Source organism: Lichenostomus cassidix, chromosome 7 (assembly GCF_008360975.1).
Source record: "Lichenostomus cassidix isolate B80296 chromosome 7, HeHo_3.0, whole genome shotgun sequence".
Taxonomy (NCBI): domain Eukaryota; kingdom Metazoa; phylum Chordata; class Aves; order Passeriformes; family Meliphagidae; genus Lichenostomus; species Lichenostomus cassidix.
Genome location: NC_139488.1, coordinates 9,520,702 through 9,546,711, shown reverse-complemented (window position 1 = coordinate 9,546,711; position 26,010 = coordinate 9,520,702). Strand labels below are relative to the sequence as shown.

The 26,010-nt window shown below is 39.2% G+C and overlaps 1 protein-coding gene across 6 annotated transcripts in view; it reads left to right on the top strand.

Moving 5' to 3' along the window:
* Positions 1-26,010, top strand: part of HECW2 (HECT, C2 and WW domain containing E3 ubiquitin protein ligase 2) — a 172,333-nt gene that overhangs the window by 108,835 nt on the left and 37,488 nt on the right. For all 6 annotated transcript variants that reach the window (XM_085066073.1, XM_085066072.1, XM_085066071.1 and 3 more), the window contains 11 exons: positions 1,550-1,644; positions 5,544-5,619; positions 7,433-7,602; positions 10,368-10,510; positions 13,332-13,432; positions 13,998-15,332; positions 16,637-16,732; positions 19,825-19,975; positions 20,348-20,451; positions 23,570-23,694; positions 24,317-24,502. In XM_085066073.1, coding sequence (XP_084922199.1) covers positions 1,550-1,644; positions 5,544-5,619; positions 7,433-7,602; positions 10,368-10,510; positions 13,332-13,432; positions 13,998-15,332; positions 16,637-16,732; positions 19,825-19,975; positions 20,348-20,451; positions 23,570-23,694; positions 24,317-24,502 — 2,582 coding nt within the window. The remainder of the gene's footprint in view (positions 1-1,549; positions 1,645-5,543; positions 5,620-7,432; positions 7,603-10,367; positions 10,511-13,331; positions 13,433-13,997; positions 15,333-16,636; positions 16,733-19,824; positions 19,976-20,347; positions 20,452-23,569; positions 23,695-24,316; positions 24,503-26,010) is intronic.

Genomic DNA, 26,010 nt, shown 5'->3' with positions numbered 1-26,010 from the left:
ACAGCAGCTCCAGAAACTCTCTGAAGAATAAAGCTTTGGTTGCAATAAAAGTAAGCAATGCAATAAAAGCAAGCAATATAGATGGAAATTGGAAGTCTTGGTGGAATAATACATTGTCTTAACCGCACTCTCATATTTTCTCAGTGTGAATAGGAGATAGTCAGACTTGAGGTCGTGTTACTTACTATGTGCATTTTATGAAGTGGAGAGTCCAGCACTTGGTATAAGTCCTCCCAAATTTTCCAAGTGCTGAACCTCTGATTTTATGTGAACTAGAAATCTGTGTGTCCTTCTGGGTAAAGCACTGTTGGTAGGTAAGCAGAATTGCTCATTTCAGGAAGAAACTAACCCATAGTCCTGCCTGATAACTTTTAGGTCTGCTAAACCTTTGTTGGTGATTAGAAATCCTGTCTGCATTTTGAATTTTGCTGTAAAGCTTGTGGTAAATAGAGCATGTTTTGTCTGTGTGTGTGCGAACTCATCTGTGAGGAGGAGGAAGTGGGATCAGCAGCTCCTCCACCTCTTGATTCCCTGGAGGCACTGTCAGCCAGACACTTTCCTTTGAAGGGTTGCTCTGAGGTGTCTCCTCTTTGTTCTGGGAGGAAGATAGTAAATAAATGTTGATCTGCAGCAAATTTAAAAATAAGTAATCCTTTTCAGCTGAGCAGGCTTGCAGGGTGGGTTTCTGAGTAGGGATAAGTGGGTATTTTATCTTGCAGTGATGAAATACCTCAACCCTCAAGGAATCATGCCATATGTGTCTCAAAACCTTATACAAAACTCTGCAGTTTTGTGCTTCAGGACTACTGACATATTGTTAAACCAAGCAGAGGAATTGAACTGCCAAGACTTTCATACACATCCTCTGTCTGAACTGGCTGCTGTAATTCCTGCCTGCCTTTGGCCATTGCTGTCTGCCTGTGGCCATCTCTGTACCCAGAGGTAAAACCCTCATCAGCCTTACACAGAAGAGTTATCCCAATGGAGAAGGAAAACAGACATTGTTCCAGATAGGGAAAATCCCACAGGATCAAGGGCAGCCATAATTATAGCTATTCTGCTTGGTTGGAAGAATGCAGAGGAACTACAGGGGAGGTCAGGCTTCAGTTAAACATAATACTCTTTTGTTTGCAGTAAATGCAGTTTAGCAAACAAAACTTTAATCAGTAGGACCAGAAACATGGTGCAACGTTCACCTTTCCTGTGTTCCAATATATAAAGTGCTTCCAGCTTCCTTCAGATATGTGTCACGTTCTTCCAAAGTCCTGCAAAATCATCTCACTGGCAAATGTCTCGGTATGTCTTTTCCAGGACTAATGATGTTGATATAGTAGTAGAAATACAAGTTGCAGATTTAGCTAAGTTATCTTTTATGTCTAAGTAACAGAAGGACCCAAAGCACCAAGAGGCGATAACCAGCCGCTCTATTTTTAATTTCCTGTTGGAGTATTTCTGAAGATAGGTCACTGGATGATGGATCCTTTTGTTGTCTCTCTTTTGCCTGGGGTCAGTCATGAAGTGTTTAATGTGGTTTTTGTTTTCTTTTCAGCTGAAATAAAGATCTGTTTTAAATACTACCATGGTGTTAGTGGAGCCCTCCGAGCTACTACTCCATGTATCACTGTGAAAAACCCTGCTGTGATGGTGAGTTTAGCCTATTTGTTAATTGTATTTTCATAAGATGATTTATTGGTTTTATAAGATAATAGTACTGATGACAGTATTAACTGTCAGACCAACCTATCAATGTCTCCTCATTTTACTAATGACAGCAATTATTTTTCAAAAAAATTGTGTTGCCTGACAAAAATTATAAAAACTGGAAAATGCTTTTTATGGTTTTGTATTGCTCATAATAAAATATCAGTAAAAAGTCACTGAGATTAACTGAAATCTTTTATGCTAAGAATTTGACTTTGCTTGCATTCAGTTTTTTTATTTTTACAGTTTGCTGTAATTTAACACCATAATAGAAATTTTTCACACTGGTTATATAACTGAAACCTTGTCCAAATTCTCAATTTCTTCTTATTTCTTAAATATTTCCTAATATTCACAATGAAACTGTTGCTGAAATACCAACTGTTAGTATAAATGAAACTGGACAAAACTCTGCTCTTGAAAAAATTACTGAATTCTTAGTGTGTTCATGTACCACTGAAATTTAGTAACTCTGTGATTATTCAGAAGTATTGTCTTACTGTGCTTGCATTAAGATTGTTTAAGTTTTAGAGGAGGGTTTTTTAAAGTTGTTTAAATAAGCAGTGGAAGAAAAGCCTTCCAAACTTGTATCAGGGTTTTGATGGAAGTAATTTATCTAACAGGTTAGCTCTTCAGCTGAAGCTTCAGCAAGTTTCACAGTGCATTTGACTCATTGATGTTAGCTGCCAAATATTTAAGTTCACACCTGTCAGGGTGGTGTCCTGACAACTGCAGTGTTGAAGAAACAGTAGAGTGGAAGTTACTGAGACTGAGTAGCTTTTATTCTGAGCTTGTGCTTTTTCAGTGTTGTGTATTATATACACCTGCATGCTCTGGTTATCTGATACTCTATGTGCTATACTAGACTTTATATCTCAATGTACCAAATGTGTGGGTGTTTTCTCTTAAAATTACAAACCTAGGTGATAGCATCATTTAATTTTTAGATCTTTGTCAGATCTCACTATGAGTAACAGTTTCACAAATGCGTGCAAACTCAATATTTTACAGGAGAAAATGCATCATAGTTAATGAACTTGAGAGCAACTGTTTATAAATACCAATTTATAAACTAAAGACAGTCTGATTTTGAAAAAGAGGAACAAATGCATCTCAAAATAACCCTTAGAATGGGCTGTATGCTGCACTATATCATTACTGAGAAGCAGAGTGATTATACTGAATGGAGAAACCAGTTGAACTTGTGTATTCCTTGACCTTATCATGCTATCTGCCAGTAGTTTTGAGATTCATTGAACATAATGACATCTGAACTTCTGACATCTGAGTATGCATTTAATTACTTGGTAGTTACCTGAAGACCTGTCTTTCAGAGCCATGGTCATTCTTGAAGGCTTATACCAGCTGTTGCTGTTCAAATTTCTTTTCTTTCAAAGGTAGTGCAGGGTCCTGGGTATTGTACAGAATTTACACACCTGCTGGAAGGCATAATTTTATATAAAAATTTTTGCTTGCATTAACAGTGGAGACTTCCAGAAATAGTGAGCTGTTAGTTTTCCTGATGAGAATGTTGTATGACAGTTCAGATGATACTTCCTAAAAATGTCATATTGGGTTAGCTATATGCAAGTAAACCTATTGTTAAATGCTAAAACCTCACAGCATTTCCACGGTTTTGGTGTTGAGCTTAAGCACTGGGCAGTAGAGATTACTGGGTTCTCTTAGTACTGGTTCTGTCTGTTAGAGAAATGCTGTTTGGGGAAATAGTGAGAGAGTCATGGTGTGCCTACCATGTCCACTACCATTTTTATGGTGCAATAAATTCCCCGCTTACTGGATTTTTTCATACTGATGGTGTATTCCACCAGGTATTTCAGTCCATCATATTTTTGGATAAGTAGCTAACATTCTGTTATGTTCATTTGACTCAGGGAAGATAGAAGGCCTGATGGAGCATTTAGAAACACAGTGTTACACCAGATGACATTTGTGCTGCAGAATTCGCTCTGTGTGTGTGTGTGTGTGCTGGGATGAAATTTTTCACTTGGTGCAAAAGAATTGAAATTGCTGTTCAGATCACAATTGTACAGGAAAAGGTTATACAGAAAAGTCATGGAACTGCTGGGGAACACTGTCACCATTCATGTCATAGCTGAATTGTGGGCAAATTCTATTTTCTGTAGCGTGAAATCATGATTAGAAATGTAAATTATATTATGCAAAGGGACTCTGACTTGTAGCAGAAAGATAGGTATAGAATGGGGAAGGCCTTTTTGTTGACGAGTAACATTTTTAACAAGGAAACAAGTGTGTACTAAAATTAGCCCAAAAGAGTAAACTGGAATACACAGCATTCCTGGCCTTGCCTGGACAGCATCACTCTCACAGTGGGATGCACCCCTTGCTGCTTCTATACTGTCTGTCTGTAGACAAGGGGATGCTGATCCAGCTGGAATTAACCCATTGCTTTTGATGCCTTCATAATTTTGCTACCACCTGTCACTGCTTATGCATCCATATAAAATCACTGGCATAACAATGGCATGCTGGGTGGGAAAGGGATAGTTTTGAGCACTCTGGCGAGACTTGCCTTGCCCTGAGAGTGGGAAGTGCTTCATGAAGCCATCAGTGAGGGAAGGGAATGGGCTGGCTGGGAGGGGCAGTGCTTGCTGGCACGGTGTGTTCCCTCACAAGACCTCTGAGGCCCACGGGGGTGTCAGGCTCCAACATCATGGCTCTTTCTTCATCACTTTGACTGGAAAAATCCACACGTTTGCTAATTCCAATGATATTCCAATGTGCTTGCTGATCATCGTGGGAAGTATTTGAAAGCTAATAATATTAAGTAGCTTAAAGCAATGTAAAAAGGAATGATTACATGCTCGGTGAATGCAAAGCAGCTTCCCTGCGGCTACCACAGCTCCGGAGTTATTTATCCATCTGGTGACTTCAAACCACTGCTCAGCTGCTCAGGGCAGCCTCACATTCCTCATGTAGGCACACAGGTGTGCCCATTTTAATTCAGCTTATTTTCATCGTTCAATAGATCAGACTCTGTTCAATCGCTGGTATTAATCCTCAGTGCTGTGTTTGACTCCAACTTTTCTGTGTCACCTCTCCTGCCTGGGAGTGAGTGCAGTACCTGCCCAGGGAACCATTTGTCTTCAAAGATAGCTCCATTGATGTCTCTGTGATAGATTATTTGGCTGGATGCACATCTCCTCTGTCTTGAAAGACAAATTCTTCTGCTAGTTGAAAGAGACAGACATTAATACATGAGAAACTTTTTATTCTGAAGTAGTTCTTTACCTAATGAGGGATTTCAGTAGAAACCAAACCTCAAAATCTGTGAAGCATAAGCTTTTAGACCACATTTATATTTAGATATCTGATGCGCTTTTCTGTTTAAAAGGAGCTTTTGTTCATAGAACTGAAAGCTTTTTTAGTCTCTCTTTGATCTCTTTGCTTTTTTTTGTTGCACACTAAATTATCTATTTGTGGAAAGTGACAAAATTTACATATGCTGTCACTGGCCAGCTCAGTGCTTTGGTATGTATCACAAATCCACACTGTTGTTTGTTATTTTACAAAGGAAAAGCTGTAAAAAACCCAGGTTTTCTCTGATTAATATTGTCTGTATGTGTGTTAGCCTATACATGTTCTATTTGGAAGAACAGAGCTACTGGTATATTAGCACTGTGTGACATAAATAATCGATATTTTGCTGTAAATAAATGCTGTAGCTGAGCCTGTCTACGGTAATAGGCAGTATTTTATCAGATCCTTCCCTAGCATAGTACCTTAAAATTGTGTTATCACCCTCAGGCATGTACAAAGCAGATGAAAACTTCTGTGGTTTATTTCTTTTTTTTTCTCTTCAGATGGGAGTAGAAGGCACAGATGAAGGTGCTTCTGGAGCCCAGCATTCTAGGAAGTTAGTCAGCTTTACCCTATCAGGTAAAAAACAACACTTCTCTGTGTTTCACAAATTACTGTTAAAAATCCACTAAGTTGCTGTTCTAAATAATATCAAAGATGGAATGCTTTTCTTCATTAGCTTCTGTAGGAGCACACTCTAGTGGCTTGAAAGATGTAATTTCTTTAGAACTTCCGTTTGTTGAAAACCAGCCAGAATCATGGATCTCCAGGAGTGAAAGAAATGGATTTGATATATCCCAGCATGAAAAATTTAGAGAAATTTCCAGATTGCACAAGGGACAGTGCCTCTCAGATTGAAGAGTAGAAAACATAACCTCTAACTAAAATGTAGTCTGGCTCCATCACTTTGAGAAAAGCAATAGCTGCAAATGGTGGTTTAGAAAGGGAAAAAGCCTTTATTTGTAACAGAGCTAAGTTGTCACTACAGTGAAATAGCTGTAGGGGTGCACTATACCAGCTTCACTTGCTTTGATTAGCACTTTATTCCAGGGAAGTCTTGTGTGAGATGGAAGCATATTCAGCTTGAGCAAAGACAGATGAAATTCACTGAAGAGCTGAATCGGAATCTTGAAGAGCTGACAATAAACACATGTAGAGATTGTAGAGGTAGAGCAGGAAAAACCACTGCTTTTTGAAGTGGCCTTTCAGCAGTTACCTGAGATAGAGCTGATAGGTTGTACAAACTCTCATAGTGGACTATTCAAGTAATTGCTTTGTGAATTCTGAAAAACCTGTTTTGTTTAATAGATGGTTGTGATTCTACCTGAGGAGTCCCATAAAATAATTTTGAAAGGTGTATTGACTGATAGGCCTGTGACATGTGTCCTGTAATGTTTTTGGGTTGCTCATTTGCATGACTGTTTATTTCATCATGTTTCTACTGTGTAGCTTAATTCTGAATATTGGGTAGGATTTTTTTTTTTACCAAAACGCCAGGCATGATATTTAATGTTAGAGCATTGAATTTTGCCTCCATGTATAAACTGTATGTGTCAGTTGCATTACTGCATGCAGCATATTGGTGTAATTAATGGAAAAAGACACAAGTCTTGTGCTTCAGTAAACTTACAGAGAAATGGAAATATTTTACAGTTAAGTTTAAAATCTAATATTATATTAAAAAGTACCTCTTTATTTTTCTTGTTGCTGAAGCTTGCACTATCATTGAAATCCTTAGTCATGAGAATATGCTCCTGAGGAAATTATTATTTATTATTGTAAGTTGCGATGGCTGCAGTACTGAGGTTTCCCTAGGAAGAAAGAAGCCTTTTCAGAAAACTTTGCCTCCTTTTATGTGAGATGGATTATCTGCTCTGTTGGGAGAAAATTGCATCATAGTCCAGAGCAGACTTGATAAGTAACATTTACCAAAGACTGAACTTTTGGAAAGTGTGTGTTCACTACATTACCTCCCATGGAGTTTTTATCTCCTCTCCTTACCCAGAAACAAAACAAGTACTGTGTGATTTATTCTGGGCCATTTCTGTCTGTCTGTGTTTCTTTTCTTTCTTTGAGTGGAAATACCTTACATACCTTACTGAGAAAAGCATTTGTAGGTGAGCTACAAGTTTATGCTTTTTGTTTTACAAATAACTGGAGACTCAAATGTAAATGAGGATGTTGATACCTTTCTTCCTTATATTCTTTTGGGAAAACACTTGATTTCCTGCTGTACACTGGATCCAGTTAATGTGTGAGTACTTTTAAGTTGCTTTATTTAGTAATCTATGGTGAATTGATTTCCTGGGTAGTATTTTAGGAATACACTACTTTGGAAACTAACTTTAATTTACTCAGTTCCTTTTTCCTTCCTTCTTGTTTTGCTTTATAGATATTAGAGCAGCTGGACTTAAAAAAGGCATGTTCTTCAACCCTGATCCTTATCTAAAGATGTCCATTCAGCCAGGCAAGAAAAGTACATTTCCTACGTTTGCTCATCACGGCCAGGAAAGAAGGTCGACTATCATCAGTAACACAACTAATCCTATTTGGCACAGAGAGGTAATGGATCCCATTTGAGAGCTGTCTGCCAGCTGATGCAGTGTACCAGGCTTGCATTTTCTCCTCATGCATTAGTTAGTCCTTGCTCTCTGAAAGCCGTGAGCTTATTTTGTAGCTAGTTATTTATAGTAACACAGAAATTTTAGTAATTTTAGGAACCCTGTTGGTGGATAGAAACAGTTATCATCTGCACATTAAAGCTGGGTATTTAAGCTGCTGGCAGGTTTTCTTTCCCTTCTCTGCTAAAAAAAGCTGAACTCACTTAGCCACCCTGTAGATTCCTTGAAATTGCAAAAATAAATTAATTAAAATGGATTACATGTTGTGAGAAGACTCTTTAGGAGAAGTTACACTACATGAACATCTACGCTCAGTGGTTGCAACAACTGTTCATTTGGAAATGGTGTTTTCATGGTGTGTAGCAGGTGACAAATTTTCAGTTTTGTCAGGTAGAGGGGATGCTCTTTGGTGTAGCCCCTGCAAGCAACAACTGTAGGAAGGAAAACCTAGGAAAGTGTTGGAGCATCACTCAGCAAGGAGGGCAAACAGGCAGTGCGGCAGAAACCAGTTTGCCAAATGTGTTTATATTGGGTGAACTGTGCAGATCCCAGGCAAGGAACTCAATCCCACAACTTTCATTGGATGCAGGAGAGCCAGGCTATGCTTTTGAAGGTGTTTATTTGGGAAACAAGGTGAAATTACTGACACACTACTGATCCATAACCCTTTCAGGACTGGCAAGCCTGTACTGTGGTGAATGTTGATGTATTATTTAGGAAGATGAAAACTGAGTACACTTCAGGAAATGTTTCCACAAATCATAACCCAAACAAGCTGTAAAGCAGAACTGAGCAAGGGCCAGCATTAGTGCTGCCCTGGGGTTCTTGGTTGTGGGAAAGACTGTAGATGTGAAAAGTCTTAAAAACTTTTTAAAAATTGAAGTTCTGATCTCTAAACTGATTCTTCAGCTTTCTGTCTGTCCATTCAGCTGTCCAGTAGATAATAAGAAAATCTACTCTTTTTCCCCTTCCTTTTTTTTTTTCTCCTCCAGTTCTCCTTGGCTTTGAAGCTTATTAGAAAAGTGATAATGTTCAGTGGTGCACGCAATGTATCAGCTTGCTTTAGCTGCTGCATCTTCCCTGTAGAAATGTCCTGACAATAGCAGTTATGATCCCATTACATATGCTGTCCTAGTGGTGCAGAATTGATCCTGTTTTACATCTAATACTTCCTGCAAAGTAATTTGCAGTATTATAGCAAACTGAGTGTCACAAATTTTTATGTTCTGTTTATCAGAGGAACCCAGTTCTGACAGTTGCCCAGCATGAGGGAATGTTTTTATTGCTTTTTTTGAATATGTTTATCTGATGCCTACAGCTGAACTAAAGAGATCTTTCTCCTTTTGTTCCTTGTTCAATATATCTTTGGCTACTTAACCACATGTGTCTTAGGCATTGTACACAGACTGTGGTTGGCTCAGAGGTCTTAAAGGTGGCGGATAGTGAAAGTATAACCACATGACCTTGTTTTTTCTGAGTAGGTTATGCCATACTTTGCTTGTTTATTTGGAATACCTTAAAATCTAGATGACAAATATAAATTTTGCGTTCCTAAGCTTGTTTTCCTAAGGGAATTTGTCATCACACTGTATGTATGTGTGTGTGTGTATGCCAACATGTTTGCTTGACCATTTACCCTGTACCATTTTCAAATCTTTTGGCAATCTTTGGGTGTCGCTGTTGAGCTGCTAGCAGAGAAATAGAAACCCAGGTTCTCAGGCAAGAAAAGAGAGCTTTATTATTTTGATTTCCATATATATAGACTTTTCACAGGTCACCCAGATTGGTCAGTCAAAAACCTCCCCCTAGGCCTAATTGGCCAGGCCTGAACTGCCCAAATCTCGAGACCTTGTTTGCAAAAACATCCAAACTTTATCTTTGTTTATAAAACACAGCAAAATGTTCTCACGAGAGAGACCTGTGCTAGCCACATTTGGGCAGACTTGACAGAGGAGTATAGACCTCAGAGATGAAGTACTCACAAAATGCATGAAAATGAAGGCTGAAGAGAGTAACTGTGTTAATGATCTCGTGTAGGGAAAGGTGGAAAAATTATTTTACCAGACATCAAGAAATCTTATGTAAACTAGCACCATATTGTTTAAAGGCCCCAAGTGCATTAAAAAGTTCTGTTGGAGTTTGCTGAGAGGATTTGTTAGTGTTGAGGCAAAACTCCATAGAAAATTCTTCTCCTTCATTAACGCTGCTCCTGAATGTACTGTATACACATTGCCCCTTTGACTTCCTGTCATGCATACAAAAAATTGATGCAAAACATGGTGTTGGGAGGGAAATTCTTCTAAGCACAGCCCCAAGTGAGACACTTACTTCCTTCCCCCTGCATTGACCTGACAGAGTACAGCAAGGATTTTTTCTCTTTTTGCTCTCCGCTATGCAGATAGAAGCAAGCAGAAGGATGCATGGCTTTCTACTTACATAGACCCTGAAAGTGCTTTTATGCAGTGCAGTTTCTTATTGAGCAATTCTTTTCAAAGAACAGTAAAAGGGTATGGGGAATAGTAAAAAACCCACTTACATATGCAAAAATTCAGTGCTTAATAAATGATGTTGACATTATTTTGTCACATGGAAACTGCTGTCATCAGTCATTACTTTTGGAGTTCGCTGCACATTAGTAGTAATTAAGTACATACTTACTGAATAAAGGTGTATTGATATGGTGTCAAATATGTTCTTTCCTTCCAGAAATATTCTTTTGTTGCACTTCTAACAGATGTCCTGGAAATTGAGGTTAAAGACAAATTTGCCAAGAGTCGTCCGATCATCAAGCGCTTCCTTGGGAAGTTAACCATACCTGTTCAGAGACTATTGGAGAGACATGCCATTGGGTAAATGAATGCATTCTTAATGCTAGCTTGTGTTCAGCAGGAAGACTCGCCATCTAGGATACTGCAAAGAGCAGCCTGTCTGGCTTGCTGGCACAGATCAGCAAATTTTTACTATATCTGTAGTAAGAAATTTTGTAGTAATTTTAATAGCTTTATTGCCTGACTGGAAAATGGCAGTGTTTCTAGCCCTGTCCTGAATGCATGTACCCATGTTTGTGTTGATGGGTGTCTATATTTTTTTTCTGCTTCATTTCTTTACGTAAAAAAATGTTACTCACAAAAAATATTCCCTCTGGGTAGCTAGTGAAGAAGCAAGGCATTATCACAAGACTACATGGTTGTGTGCAAATTTTTTAGAACAAGCAGATATAATTGACTGACTTCTTGTACAGCTCAAGTATTTTTAATTGTCATTTCAATAATCAGAAATGTAATAGCCCTTCAGCTAATTGGGCAGAACTGCAAGGCTGTGACTCCTTGGTTTTGAGAGTGCTTCTGGTACTACACAATTAAAATCGTCTTTCATTATGAATACCTCACTGTTGAGACTCAAAATTCACCTGTTATGTGTGCCTTTTGTAAAGGCCTCGCCTCACAGTCTGCTAAAGTTAATGTCTCTCCATTGACTTTAAAAAGCCACTGGATTAGGCCCATGAGGAATGATGGTGAAATTAAATGCATATTTTCTTCCTTAAAGCTTAAGAGCATGGCAGTATCATCACCTTTCATACAAACTGGCCTCCTTTTTCACAGATACTCTCCTCAAAGTAACAAGTTGTATAAGGGGAGAAAATCAAATTCAATCTGAAAACAATTTTCAGCTTTAAGTTTCCAAAGTGGTGTCTACATTGGTAAGTAAAGGAAGAATAAAATTGTAAGAGTAGCTTAAAATTTTGATAATACCTTCTGATACAGAATTTATTAAAAAACATCTTTTAAAAAACCCTGCCCATTTGTTTTGTAGTAGTATCCACGAACAGTATAGCTACATATACAATTAAACTCTTCTAAGAAGTGCCTCATCTTTTAGTTCCAACAAATTGTGTTTAGTTGAACAAGCAGCTTTTTCTAATAAAATTGCACACTGCTATACGCTCAAAAAGAGCACTGTGATACAGGCTGGTTTCAAAACCTAGTGCAGGGTTTTTATTTCCTTGCTAAACACCAAAATGTTTTCTGCTCTGGGATTCCTAGTGCTGTGATTTGTAGAAATTACCTGCTTGCTGTGTTCATCAGTTCTTGCCTCTTTTTTACAATCTGGAAGACTTTTCCTGTTTTCTTCTCCATACTTCAGTTCTGTATATTTGATATATCAAATCTTTTTAGGAAAGGAAAGGCAGTATAATAAATATGTATCAAGAATATGGGTATTTGATTGGTTTGCCATACTACTGTTAGAACTGACATTAAATCTGTTTTGCCTCTTCTTCTGTAATATATTTGTCCATTTCCAGTTTTTGTGTAAAGACACACAATATTTCACCAAAGGTTTTGCAAAGTAAAATAGTGGTTAATGTAGATGTGAAGCAGAAATGTACCAAATATACAATTAACTGCTAATTCTCTTGCTTTTTATTTTGGACAAACAAGAATAACACCATCATTTTGGTGATGTTAAGGATGGTTATTAATGGATGAAAAGGTGAAATCCAGAACCAGCGACTTTTAGACAAATTCTGCCCCACTTTTAGCTGTAGTCATAGCTCACAAGTTAGTGCAATGAAATGGCCAGTGGCTTTTAATTTCCTGGAAAACATGATAAATGAGCATGAGAGCCATCTAGAATTGAGTCAGCTGAATATAGAGAACGTATTATTCACGTTGTGACTTCCTCTATTCTCGAACAGCCTGGAGTAATATAAAACTTATATAAAAACTGGAAACCTCAAATGTCAAACTGAAGACTTGTAGTTGGAATACAGAGTGAGGAATCTGTGGCAGGCTCTGGAGGACACTACAGCAATGATTTGGTGTCCTGTGGGCTATAGAGCACTGTGGGGAGTGAGGCTGCTTGTCCACCCAAGGCTTTTTTTTTCCCCCCTAAAAGTTTATGCAAACTGCTACAGCTTATTTCAGTAATTACTGCATTTGTTTTGTTTTGTAATAGGAGTGGTCCCAGTAAAGGAGAGGTGTTTGTATCAGTACAAAGTTATATGCATAAATAACAGTAATTTCCTGTGGAGGTCTTTAGTAGTTCCTTCTTCTTCCTTCAGCTGTCCCAGCCGTACTGAAGGGAGCTGGGGCTCTGAATTCTCGCTGTGCTTAAATAAGAATGTACAGCCTGGGATCTGATCCAAAGTCTCAAGCTGATACAAGCATCTAACCTAGTCTGAGCCCCACTGAATTCAGTAACTCTGAAGAATGTATTTGAAAATAAATTCAAGCATTAGTAGCTATTCTAAATCAGAATGCAGAATTGCTTTGTTGAACATGAAAAAATATGAAGAAACTATCTGTGACTTTTGTACATAGTAAAAACCACAAGGGGGCAGAAAGGTTTTGTTAAGTATAAAACATTTTATGTTGGGAAAAGGAGGAAGTATGGGGAGAGGGTTCTTTTGCAGTTTGATTTCTTTAGAACTTAAGATATTCAGGGATGTATGAGAATTGGTGTCACACAATCTGTATTTAAAATTGATCAAACATAGTTTTTTAGGCTGCTTTATCTGTTAACTGAAGGTATTTTGCACCATTGATGGAGTTTGTGCTTTTCCGTGCGAACCGGAATATGTGGCTGATTTTAAGACCATAATAGAAATTAGACACTGGAAACATAAAACCCATCAAAATTTTAAAAAACTCAATATTTTTGATTTTGCAGAGACCAGGTTCTCAGCTATAATCTTGGCAGAAGGCTCCCTGCTGATCATGTTAGTGGGTATCTCCAATTCAAAGTGGAAATCACATCTTCTGTTCATGAAGGTGAGAATTTGTCAATGATCTGGATCTCCAGTTAGTTGTATGGAATGAGTTTCTATGTATTTCCATATCTGGGATTTTCTGTTGTTGAGGACACAATATACTTTCTCATTTATGTACAGTGCCCCCACTACAAATTTTTTTATTGGGATTCAAAATTTAGATATGGCAGATACTGCTTTGGAGATGTTAATTCCAAAACACCAACACTTAGCATAATGTTTTTGATTTTGTTGGGTAGATTCTAAATGAATCTGCTTATGACTCTCATTTTATGCTTGGCAGTGCTCTCTCTTTTGAAAGCAGAATGGGAATTCTTTAAAGTCATAATTCACACCCCTTAAATTTTCTACATCCTACAAAATAGTATAGACTCATAGAGAGAAAATTCTGTAATTGCTGTTCCAACACTGTGGATGCCTCTGTTATTTTGATTGAATTTTCTTCTCTTAGTTTTCTGAAATAAGCAAGCATCTTCAAGGATGTGTATTTTTATATCATTTAAGTAGAATGAACTTAAATGTGTTGCTGTGAATTTGTTTCACATTCAGTCTTTATGTCTCTGCAGATGCTTCACCAGAAACAGTTGGCTCTTTGCTAGGAACCAACTCTGTAAACGGAGACTTGGGGAGCCCCTCTGATGATGAGGACATGCCAGCTGGACATCATGATACATCCACAGTGTGTTCCAATGGTCCCGTCTTTGAGGAATCTTCTGGAGACACAATCCTGAGACACTCTTTAAGGACTAGTAGGACTCTGGAAACAGACCAGGATGAGCTGACCTCTGGTGCTTCAAGATCATCACCTCCCAGAGGTCGCCAGGACTCACTAAACGACTATCTTGATGCAATAGAACACAACAACCATCCCAGACCAGGGACATCGGCCTGTGGTGACCGTCCACGTGGAGCCTCTCCAAAACTGAGGAGTAGCTTCCCTACTGACACGAGACTTAATGCTATGCTTCACATTGACTCAGATGAAGAGGAGCACGAGCTACATCAAGACCTGGGCTTTCCGTCTTTGGAAGACGATGGTGGTTTAGTAATGCTTAATGGTGCTACCAGAAATGCTGAAAGAAACGATATAAGCTCCTCATCAGATCAGGTGATGCCAGGGCCTGCGGAGAGTGAAAGGCTTTCAGCCTCTGATGCTCCTTTGCCATCAACTGATGACCAGCAAGATTCCCTTCCAGAGCTTCCACCTCCACAGGAAGAAGGCGAAAGCCTGCAGGATTCTCAGGCTGAAGCACCAGCAGAGCAGGCTGGCAGTGAATCCTCTGCTGCCGCAGAGGCAGAGCAGCCTCCTGGCAGTGCAGACGCGGGAGCTGCCGAAGCCGCAGGTGGGAGCAGGAGGGGCGTCAGTGAAACGGAGTCCATCGACCAAGGCTCTGAGCCATCGCAGCTGTCGTCAGAGACCGAGCAGAGCGACCCCGCTCGCACCGAGAGCGTCAGCGAGGCCAGCACCCGGCCCGAGGGCGAGAGCGACGCCGAGGGGGCCGACAGCTCCTGCAACGAGAGCGCGACCGTGCGGCGCTCCTCCGTGGAAATGCGCTGCTCCTCCTGCGAGAGCGCCAGGTTTGCCGAGGCTGTGGCCTTTTCTTCTCAGGAGGAAGAGGAGGGAGCCTGTGCCCCCGACACAGCTGGAGCAGAGGGAGGTGCCGAAGCACAGGACTCTGCGAGTGCTGCTGGTTCTCTGCCCGAGGTACAGTTACCTGCGGAGGAGGCACAGGAGGCTGAGGCAGGTGAGCTGCAAGACCAAGAGGAAGCAGAGGAAATCTGGCAAAGAAGAAGAAGCCTGCAGGCAGCAGCTGCCCAGAGCCAGTCTCAGGATGAAGAGGTTGAAGGAGCTCAAGCAGCTTGTGAGGGTGCCACAGCACAGCTTGAAGGAGCTACTGGAGGTAACAACTGCAGGAGGCACTTTCTGAAGTGACCTTACTGCATAGAGTAAAAAAACTTATGAAAATTAACATCTGAAAACAAAGATCCTTATTTTCTCAATTTCATTATCTTTCAAGATTTTTTTTGTTCCTTGGAGTTTTTTTCTTTTTTCAAGAGACTTTTGGGGGGTTTTGATTTAATGAAAAATCCAAACCTGAAATATCCAAAACATGTTTATTTTGAAATTGGATATATTTTAATTCTTGAGAGAGTAGTGAGGAGGATAAGGAAGAGGAAAGAATTCCAAAATATTAGCCTGCTCACTAATGAAAATGGTAATAAGGAAAGACAAAACTCCCAAAATTATGAAATGCAAAATAGATTTTATATTTGTCTCTTTTCTTTTGAATGTTTTACATTAGCATTAAAACATAAGGGTAATCAAAAGAAAGGGGAAAAGAAAAATAAATGTTGTTTTGGTCAACTTCAGGCTCTTCATCTTCCCTTTCCCAGTTCCTTCTCTGTAGAGATGGATCCTAGCACACTGGAACCTTGGGAGGAGAGGAATGTGTTCCCCAAGTTAACGTTGTAAAACTCTTACTGATTTTAAAATTATTTTAACAGTTGAGGTATTTTTGTCTCACTAAAATTGCTGAAAATAGAAATGTGTCCCTGATGAATTGTTTCCAAGCAACTTTAATACTGGATTATCTGTTCAGTTTCTTCAGGGACTGAAGGGTATCCAATCAAGTGGGTTTCTGAATGCATCTTTTTCATAACATATCAAGGGTTATATATAAGTAATAATTTCTTCTCTTCATAAACAGATCATCAATTTGGATATAATAATTTTGGTATTTATTTCAAATACTGTCAATATTTTACAGCATTTTCTAGACATTTGGGATGCTCTTTATTAGGTGTCAGGTTGCATCATGTTTTGCATGTGGGTGTGGCTGCATCAAGGAAAGACAATGGACAGTTTCACCTCCCACTCTTAAGCAAGGTTTCTGAGGGGGCCAGGTGGAGCTTTGTCCTGGGATATGGCTCAGGCACAGGTTGTTTCTGTGCCCTGGCTTTTGCCACTCACAGATGGATGCAGCACATCACAGAGGTGATGTTTCCAGGACCAGGACATCCCAGAGGAATCACTTGCCTAGAACTGTCAGCATAATTTATTTTGACCCCAAGAATAGATGCCTGTTACATATATCCTGAAATATCATAGTCCTGCAGCTTTAACATAGCTTGCTCAGTTTAGAGCCAACTTTAGGGCTTCCCAGCGTTGAATGAAAAAAAAAATATGTGGCTATTTTGATTCCAGGTTCTCCTGCCAATGGCCATCAGCCCTTGAGGTCTCTGCCTTCGGTCCGTCAGGACGTTAGTCGGTACCAGAGAGTGGATGAGGCTCTACCACCAAGTGAGTTTCTCCGTACTTTAATTGGGGGATAAGCTGCGTGTGTCTCATTCCTGAGATATCATTATGTTTCCTTTTTGAATGTGAGAACTGAGAATGAGCAGCTGAGAAGTTGGAAGTGAGGAGTGATGAAGTCCAGTGTTGTTGTTGTGAAAGGTGTTGTGCTCGGTGTGCAGGCTCTGGGGATGTGTTGTGATAATCACACCTGGTGTACACAGACCTGCTGAGTGTCACTTGTGCAGGGGCAGGAAGGCACCGTGCTGTCTTTTCTGTGTGCACAGGGGCAGGGAGCTGAGGTGATGGTGCTCTGTGAGGTGTGGGGAGGTGTCAAGCACTCTGAAATCTCTGAATACTTCTCGTATGGTAATGATTTACAGAGGAACATACAGTATATCTTTCATATCTGCAGATTATCTTAAAGGTGTCTGTGTTTTCCTTGTGTTTTTGAGGCAGAGTGAAGATTTTATATTAAAATAAACCTGGACATTAAGTAACAGATAGGTGAGCCTTAATGAGCATATAAATTGTAATTTCTCTGATGCATGTGAAAAATACATTGCTCTCAATTATTGAACTTATTTGCTTGCTTAAACTTTGGGAAGTGAAAATCTATTCAGTATTAGGTATTTAAAGAAGGACCCCCTCCACCCCCACAAAAGGTACACAGCTAATAGGCAAACACTGCTTTAAAGCAAATATGCAAAAAAAAAGTTAAATTCAGACCCACTGAAGTCTGTGGCAAAGCTCTGTTACTTTAAAGGAGTCAAGAATTCAGATATTTAGGGTAAAATGAACAGATCCCTGTTTCACAGCATGATGTGGGACTGTGTTTGCTCTGTAATTGGAGCAAGTAACTGGATGGAGCCTGATAGCAGAACACAGATATAAGTATGTGGAAAGCCAGGACGATTATATGGTTGTGCTCCCTGCTGCTTCTGTTGTAATCAGATTAATCCTGTGTGCAGATCTTCTAGTTAATTAACTGCCACCCTAACATACCAGTTTTACATTTTACAAAATTGTGTCTGGCAGATATATATTTCAGGAATGCACAGAGATAGCTGGTCCAGTTCAGCAGCTTCAGAAGCAAGCTACACACTACAATAACTACTTGGAAAAACTATTGGAATGTTAGTGAAAAGCTTTGGCTGTGTAGTATTTTAACATTTCTGGCATTTGCTGGGCTTCTACACAGTCATGCATGGTGTGATGCATGTACACATGACCCCTTTACAGTCAAAGCTCAATGCAATCTCTATGTAAATCAATCATTGCCTAATATGAATGAAGTCTTCAATACTAATCATTGCCTAGATTCAGTTTTTCTCTCCAAAGCTCTGCTTTCAGATGTGTGGCAGGTTTAATATTTTAATACTGAAAAACTAGTGAAAATATCAAGAATACAACTTTGAGTTATAAACTGTAATTTCTTTGTGATTTGGGTTATATTCCATTTGTTGTTTCACCAGAATTTGAAAGTAAGAAAGAAAAATATGTGAATTTCTTTCAATTTTGTGTTAGGTTAAGTTAAAGGACAAGAGAAAGAATTTAAACATTTATCTTGTATTTATCTTGTATTTATCTGCCTATAATGTGCAACAATTTGCTCCAGCTCCTACATTGCTAGGGAAAAATGAATAAAGCTTTACCGTGAATCTTGATGAATGACAATTTTGTAATTCAGCAAGCTATTTGTAGTACATTTGACTAGCAGTGATTTGATGGAATATAGCCTTACATAGGAATATAGCAGAAGATAATCTTGCCCATCACAACACTGATGCAAATGCTTTGCTTTGGAAGTCATTGCCCAAGTGTTTAAACTTGTGTATTTAAAATTAAATGCAGGCAAAAATGCTTTTCTTCTGCCAGACCATGTTACAGAAATGGTGACTGTGTCAGAATTGGGCATAAACACCACAAGAAAAACCTAACTTGTTATACAGTGGTTTAGGGCTTGACATTTAAGGATAATGAATTCACAAATGTAAACTGCTTGAGTGTTTTTTGTTTTCAGTTGTTTTTGTTTTCCCCGATGAACAATTCTGTTCTTCCCGGAATACTTCGATGTTTTCTTTTGTTTACAAACTCTGGTTAAAAAACTTGATTGTTTTTATTTCATCAGCAGATACTTCTTTTTCTGAAATGGGACTTTGCACAGAAGTATGTGTTTCAATAAGCTTTTTCTTTTTGAAAAAAAGGAAACATTTTTCATAAAATGTTGAAATGTTTGTTTCCTTTTTTGAGATATAAATGAAATTATTTTTTAAAATAGCTTTCAAGTGTGTAATATTTTACATTGCAAATACCTTTCCTACATAGCTCTGTTCACACTGGAAATGCTGTGAACACCAGTTTTGATTGTGCATCACCAAGATAGCAGAGTAATTTGCACTGTTTTCTGCTGAGCACTGAAAGTTGGATTTGGCTGCCTTCCTCTCTGCTCTCCCTAGGTGGTTCAGACTTCTAGCACTGTCTGTAGCTTCTGCTGCAAAATCAGTGGGCAGCATTACAGTTACACAAAAAGTTAAATTTGCTTTAGTATTTGCATAATTGGCAATTCTGGAACACATATTCAGTATATGAAGGAGTGCTATAATTGAGCACCTTTCCTGGCAGGTCTGCTTACCTTTAATATAGGTAGATGGAAACACAAGAAGTGCACTGGTATCTGTTTTATTACTGTTAGCTGGGGAAGCACAATGGTGGGTGTCAAGCTTTGCAAGGACTTTGGTACTTACCTGTTGGCCTTTTGCACAGGAATGAGCCTCAGAGATTGGATCTTGAATTGCTTCAGTCCAAGAGAATTAAACTAAGTATACAAATGTTTTTTGTTGTTCTTTTTTTGAAACCTTGGACATTTATAGTTAGTAGGAAATAGAATAGAATAGAAAAAGGAATGGAAATTTTTAGATACAGGTTCCATAGAACCTTACCTTCAGTGGGGAATTTGATTTTTTGGATAAAATAGGAAAAAGCCATCCCTCTTAACCCTCAGGGAGAAGGCTCTATATTGAAGTCATCTTGTAAAAGGGAAGTAGAGACTTGAAATAATAGATGGGGTTACAAAATAACCCCTATGGTTTGCTCCTTAGACTGGGAGGCTCGAATTGACAGCCACGGACGGATTTTTTATGTGGACCACGTGAACAGGACAACAACATGGCAGAGACCCACAGCTCCCCCAGCCCCACAGATCCTCCAGAGGTCAAATTCCATACAGCAGATGGAACAGCTGAATCGCCGGTAAGAATGACCCTTGGGGTTGGGAATTCTGTGTGCTCACAAAACTGCATTCACCATTGCAGGACTGAGCATGGAGACAAGGCAGCAGTTGCTAGCATAGCTGGCTTTATGTGGTTATTTTTCTGTGGCTGTTGCTTTTAGTTGGCATGTGGGCTTCCAGGATTTTTGTGTTCCACCTGTGATTTTAAGCTATATGACCAAAAATAATATATCTGATAATGGTTGTCAGAAATTCAAAAGGCTATTAGTGCAGAAATTAGAGGTCAATATATATTAACCTACATGGTAGAAAAGATGGGCAGGCTCCCTTGGAGTCAGAATTGGGTCATGGTTACCATATACTATATATAAAGTCCAGTTTTCCAACCCTAGGTATCAGAGCATCCGAAGAACAATGACAAATGACAGGCCTGAAGAGCACACAAATGCCGTGGATGGAGCTGCAGAGGAAGCTGAATTTCACCATTCTAATTCAGGTTAAAAAAAATTAATTTCTCCTCTTTTCTAAAGAAGGGAGCACTCATCTCATAGATGATTTAGTGAGAGTACATAAAGCAAAACCTAACTTCTGCCTCTGAAAGTCTGTGTGAAAATGAAGCCATTTTTTTTCATTGCTGTCTAGTTTTGAAAATTATGACTCAGCCTGCTCAATATGCTGAAGAGATGAATGTGAGATTCAGAGCACTTTTCTGTCAGTGCCAGACTGGTTAAGAAAGCAGGACATTTACAGTGAAAAAATACAAAATTATGTGGTTGGGCTTACAAATATTTTGACTCTGCTACTGCAGTTTAAAATAATACAATGTAGAACTAGAAAGGGATTCAGGCAGTCATTGACTACATCTCTGTAGATAGATTGGATGAGCTGTTCCTACACCATACTTGCCCAGTGCTGTCTCATGTGTTCTTATAACGTGTTCTCCAGTTGATGGACATTCTTTAACTTTTTCAGACAGTCTACTCATATCCTTCTTCTTATAACATACTCTTAAATCCATTACTTCCTAGTCTTTCCTTGTGACTTGTGGTTTTAGGTCTCAAATTATTTTGTTGGACTACTCAGGATTGTCTTGAGTTGGTCTTCAGCTTCTGAGGAGTATTTCAGAAAAGCAAATAAGCTATTATAACTTCTCCTGTATTGAGGAGGTTGTGGAAGTGTCTTACATAAAACACTCCTTGTACATTCCTGCAGAAGGTTTTGGAGTTGATTTTTTTTTTTTTTTGGATAGTTTGACACTAAGCAGTGTTCTGTCTTTGATCTGCTAATATCAGATCCTGATCCTTATGTGCAGAACTTTGGCACAAATATCTGTTTTTCATTTGGTGTTTGTGCAGTTGATTATCCCTACCTGCACAGAGGTCTTTGCCCTTTTCTAATGCACCATTATGGTTTTGAATCTTGTCCATGCTGCTGTCCAAGTACTGCAGAGTCTCCTAATTGGAGCAAGTTTTGTCTTCCCTGTCCAGTCATTAGTAGAAATTATGAGAGCCAGAGAGACGTTGGTGAAACGTCTTGATGTACTCTTACCTCATTTATCCCATTCCTTCTGAGGAGTCCTTCAGAAAGAACCACCAATGTCTCAGCAATTGCTCCACCTTGTTTTCTGACTGTTAGAATGCTTTTCACGTAGCCTAAAAGGTTTGAAAACCCTTGATTTGCACCGCAGACTTTGACCTGCTCTCTCTCACATGTACTTTTTCATTCTTCTTATTGTCTGGCCAGTGTTAACCTTTTGAATGAAGATAAGAAGAAAGATTTTTTTTGTGAGTTCTGAACATAATTAGTGTTTTTTCTTTTCACTAAACATTTCTCTCCTTGGTCATCTTCCTACTAATAATTTACGAATATATTTGTAAAGTTTGTTACCCATCCAGTCCATTGCAAAGCTGTGTGGTGTCATGTGCTTTGGCTTTGTCTGTAGATGCTCTAGATACACTCTTATAAAACTGGCTCCTAAATTTATCTGATATGCAAGCAGTGTCGCCTTTCTCGAGTTCCAGGTCATTGTAGAACTTGAGATTTGCCCAAGTGTTCCTTTTTATTACTTGTAGTCTTTACTTCTGTTGTAGTTGTTTCCTTTCCTGCCCTTGTGCACATGCAGCCAGATGGTTTGTGCTGTACACAAATCAGCTTTGCACAAATTCAGGCCAAACCCTAACCAGCAAGTTCAGCTGAATAAACTTTCATAAACCAAATCCATAAGCCTCAAACTGCAACAAAAGCCCCACCTGGTGACCCATTCTGGTTTCCGTATTGTCCAGACTGTGACAGAGGACCTATCTGCAGCATGTCACATTATCTTCCAGGGTGTGAGAGTTGCCTGGTGTACACCCAGGTTTTGTACCAGTACAGAGTTCACATGCAACTTCAGTGCATGTCTGGAAGACACTCCCAGCCCAAGTATTCAGGCACAGCTTCAGGAGCCTTTGTGTCACTCTGCCTTCGTCTCACTGACGTGCGCCATGTGGGAGAGCTTCAGGTGTATTGTTTAAGAAGTGGCTCTAAAAATCCTCTCATTCTTTTATTTTACCAATTACCCTCCCACTTCCTGGTTTCCTCTAATGCTTAGAATGAACATCTTCATTTCCTCCCTTCCCTTTTTTCTGTAGTATTTACCTATCCATATTTAGAATTTTACCTGTCTTTGTTATTTTCCTCTTCTTTTGTAATTTCTCCTTACTTTTTCTTCAGTTTAGAGTTTCATTCACTGCCTCTCTTTGCTTTGTTTGTGTGTTATGACCTTTTGTATCTATGATAGCTGTGGTCTACATCATTCATATTAATTTGATGGAGAAGTGTGCAAATACTGCAATGTGTAAAAAAGAAAGAAACAGAATTGTAGGTGGCAGCACACATTTTAGTGTAAAATCACTGAATCTGAACTTGCAGCTTTTCATTTCCATTAAAAATGTGCTTCCAAATATCTTCAAAGAAAATTGGGGGCATCAGTTTTAACATTGTAGCAAACAACACTCATAATATATTTTCACTTCCTTCCTGGTACCGTAGAAAAAGCAGGGCACTTCTGTAGTTGCTAGGAGAAGACACAAATGTTTATTAGAAGTTGAAACTTGAAAGGTACTTCCTTGGCAACCTGCTCCTTACTTACATAAGCTGCTCAAATACTGTATCAGGACTGGGGCTCTGGTAATGGCAGATTTATTGTTTGTTTTTTAAGAAGGAATGAAACATTTATAAGTGTACAATGACTTTATATCCATTAGTTAGCATTTAAAAAATAGCTTACCTGCATACAGCTACAGTATAGCAGTGCAGACATTCCCCAGGGACTTTCTTGCATCTTATATACAAGCACAAACTTGGTAAACCAAATAATTGAATGTGATTTTTTTTAATGATTGTTTACCAAAAGCCACAAGTAAATTTACTAAACTAAAATGGTAATATTTTCAGAAACTTCAGTATTATGTTAGAAGAAATTTGGGTACCCTTATGTGGAGCATCCTTAATAAATCTGAAATAGTTGTGTATTTAATGCTTTTCTTGCTTGTGTAATTTAAATCAATATAATTGTTTGCAGTGATGCACTGGTAATAACTGCTGAAAGTATTTGTCATTTACTTTGCTGTTAGATTTTCGAAGAGAGAATGTGCTGCCTCACTCTACCTCCAGATCCAGACTTACTTTATTGCTCCAGTCTCCCCCTGTGAAATTCCTTATCAGCCCAGAGTTCTTTACAGTGCTGCATTCTAACCCTGTGAGTATGGTGACTACAGCTCAAAGGCTTTCATAAATACATGCTTATAAATGCAGTTGTTTTGTGTACAAAGATACTGCTCGGTGTTTGATGATAAGGTACTGGTGGGACATAGGGAGGCTGGATAAATTCATTCATCATCATCCCTTGCAATTATTAGGCTATCAGAGCCATCCTAGCTCTGCATGATAGCAGTTTTTATTTTCCACTCAATTCTTCATCTTCCATGTGATACAAAATTGTTTATTGAAGCAATAGCTTCCTTACTGTGCTTTGCAGAGAGAGACACAATTCAGAGAAAGACTTTGCTGCTTAATGGCATGATTTGTTTTTCCCCAGATTGCCTGGTTCATATCAAAGTATATTAGAGGTCACACAACAAAAAAGCATCTTGATGTGTTTTCCTTTTCCTTTTTTGCCTATTCTTCAGTGTTTCTTTTTGCATAGGTTCCTCCCCCCGCCCAAGTGCTTCTTTGTGTAAAGTACAAAGATTTGTAGTGCAAGCACAAGTAATGGAACGAGTAACTTTCCTTCTGCAAGCACACTGACAATGAAGGGGGTTGTCTTTTGTGGTAAGAGCAGTTTCATCTTTGAAAGGCCTTTGCTGCTGTCTGTTTTGCAGAGTGCCTACCGCATGTTTACAAATAACACGTGTTTGAAGCACATGATCACCAAAGTCCGGCGGGACACCCACCACTTTGAGCGCTACCAGCACAACCGGGATTTGGTGGGCTTCCTCAACATGTTTGCCAACAAACAGCTGGAGCTGCCGAGGGGTTGGGAAATGAAACACGACCATCAGGGCAAGGTAACTCTGCAATGCTAAGAAGGCCTTGTGTTCATCAGTTTCTGACATAAAATGGATGTGCTGGGAGAGCTCTGGGGATGATCACTCTGTTGGTTGTGTATTGCGTAAAAGGAAGGAGATGGTATGGAGCATGTTTCCTTACGAGATATTAGGGATCTTAAATAGTTGCAAGTCTCACTGCTTTTTTTTAAACAGGTAACAATTTTCTGTTTCCCAAAAAATATTTTTATATCGCTTCTATAGTTGTAATGTAAATTTTAATGGAATTTTATGCTAGTGCATCCTTACTATCTAGAACATTATATTTTTTGCTGAAAAAAAGGTTAGAAATAGACTGTGATTAGCGTGTGAGGAACTGATAAGGCTTACCAGTTCATTAGAATTACTGGCGTATTAAGCATCTTGGTACTGACATTTATCACTCTTGATATGGTTAGCTGTGAGTGTCCATGTAAATAATGATCTTGATGCTTGGAAAGATTAGACAGTTCTAAACTGAAGGGTAAAAGTACTTGAGGATTTTTCCTTCGAGATTTTTTTAACACTGAAAAGCATTGTTTTTTCATAGACACACACTTAGGAATGTACAATTCTACCAATGTTCTTGTTTGCCTCACAGTTTCCTGTTTTAAGTCATTCTTGATCTGTTCAGTTCTTCAGAAGCCAGTTTTCTCCTGATGAATAGGGCAGTTTTCAGTTTCCTTTAACATGTGCTCCACAGAGTGAGTTAGACCTTCAGATTTCTGGTGTGGTATTTGGTAACAGCAATGTTACCACAATATTAATCAAGAAGAGGAAGCACTGAATAAATTCCCACTGGGATTTCTTCACTTTGAATTAGTCGTAGTATTGCTTGTTTTCATCGTGTTGAATTGTCTTTGTCACAAGTGCCACTTGTGGCCAGTAGAAAAGCCTATTCAGCACTTGACGGAGATCATGGCCAGTACATGGCAAGACCAGTGCTTGGTGAGACCAAACTGAAACTGGACCTGCCTTTGTTAAAGCCTCAACCTAAACAGAAGCAAGTAGAAATTAGCCATAACACAATATATAATTATGTTTCCTTTCCTTAACTACTCTTCCCTGCTGAGAAGAGGTTTTTCTTTATTTTTTCAAGTCTATCATAGTGTGAGCTTGGTGCTCTTGCTCACGAGGCACAGTGATTGTTGTGGCCGTTGTGTGATGCTGGGTAGTGGTGTTTTCTCTCCCACATGGCAGTGTGGTGCTGCTTGCTTGTCCTCTTCGTGGGCTGTCTTCCAAGGTCAGCTGGGGACTGCCCACCTCTGAACTCCCTTCAGGGCTGCACAGCAAAGCCTAGTTGCCCACTCCTCCTTGACTCCTCTGTGTATCCCCTACAGCAGACAACATCCTGCAGTCCTCCCTAAAAAGTCTGGTGTGACTAGAATGTAGGTTCTGATGGGCATTACAGAGACCCTTTGTCAGTCACTGACCATCAGGAGGCAGAAGGCTATGGGAAAATGTGATAGCAGGAGGCATTGTAGAGGCTA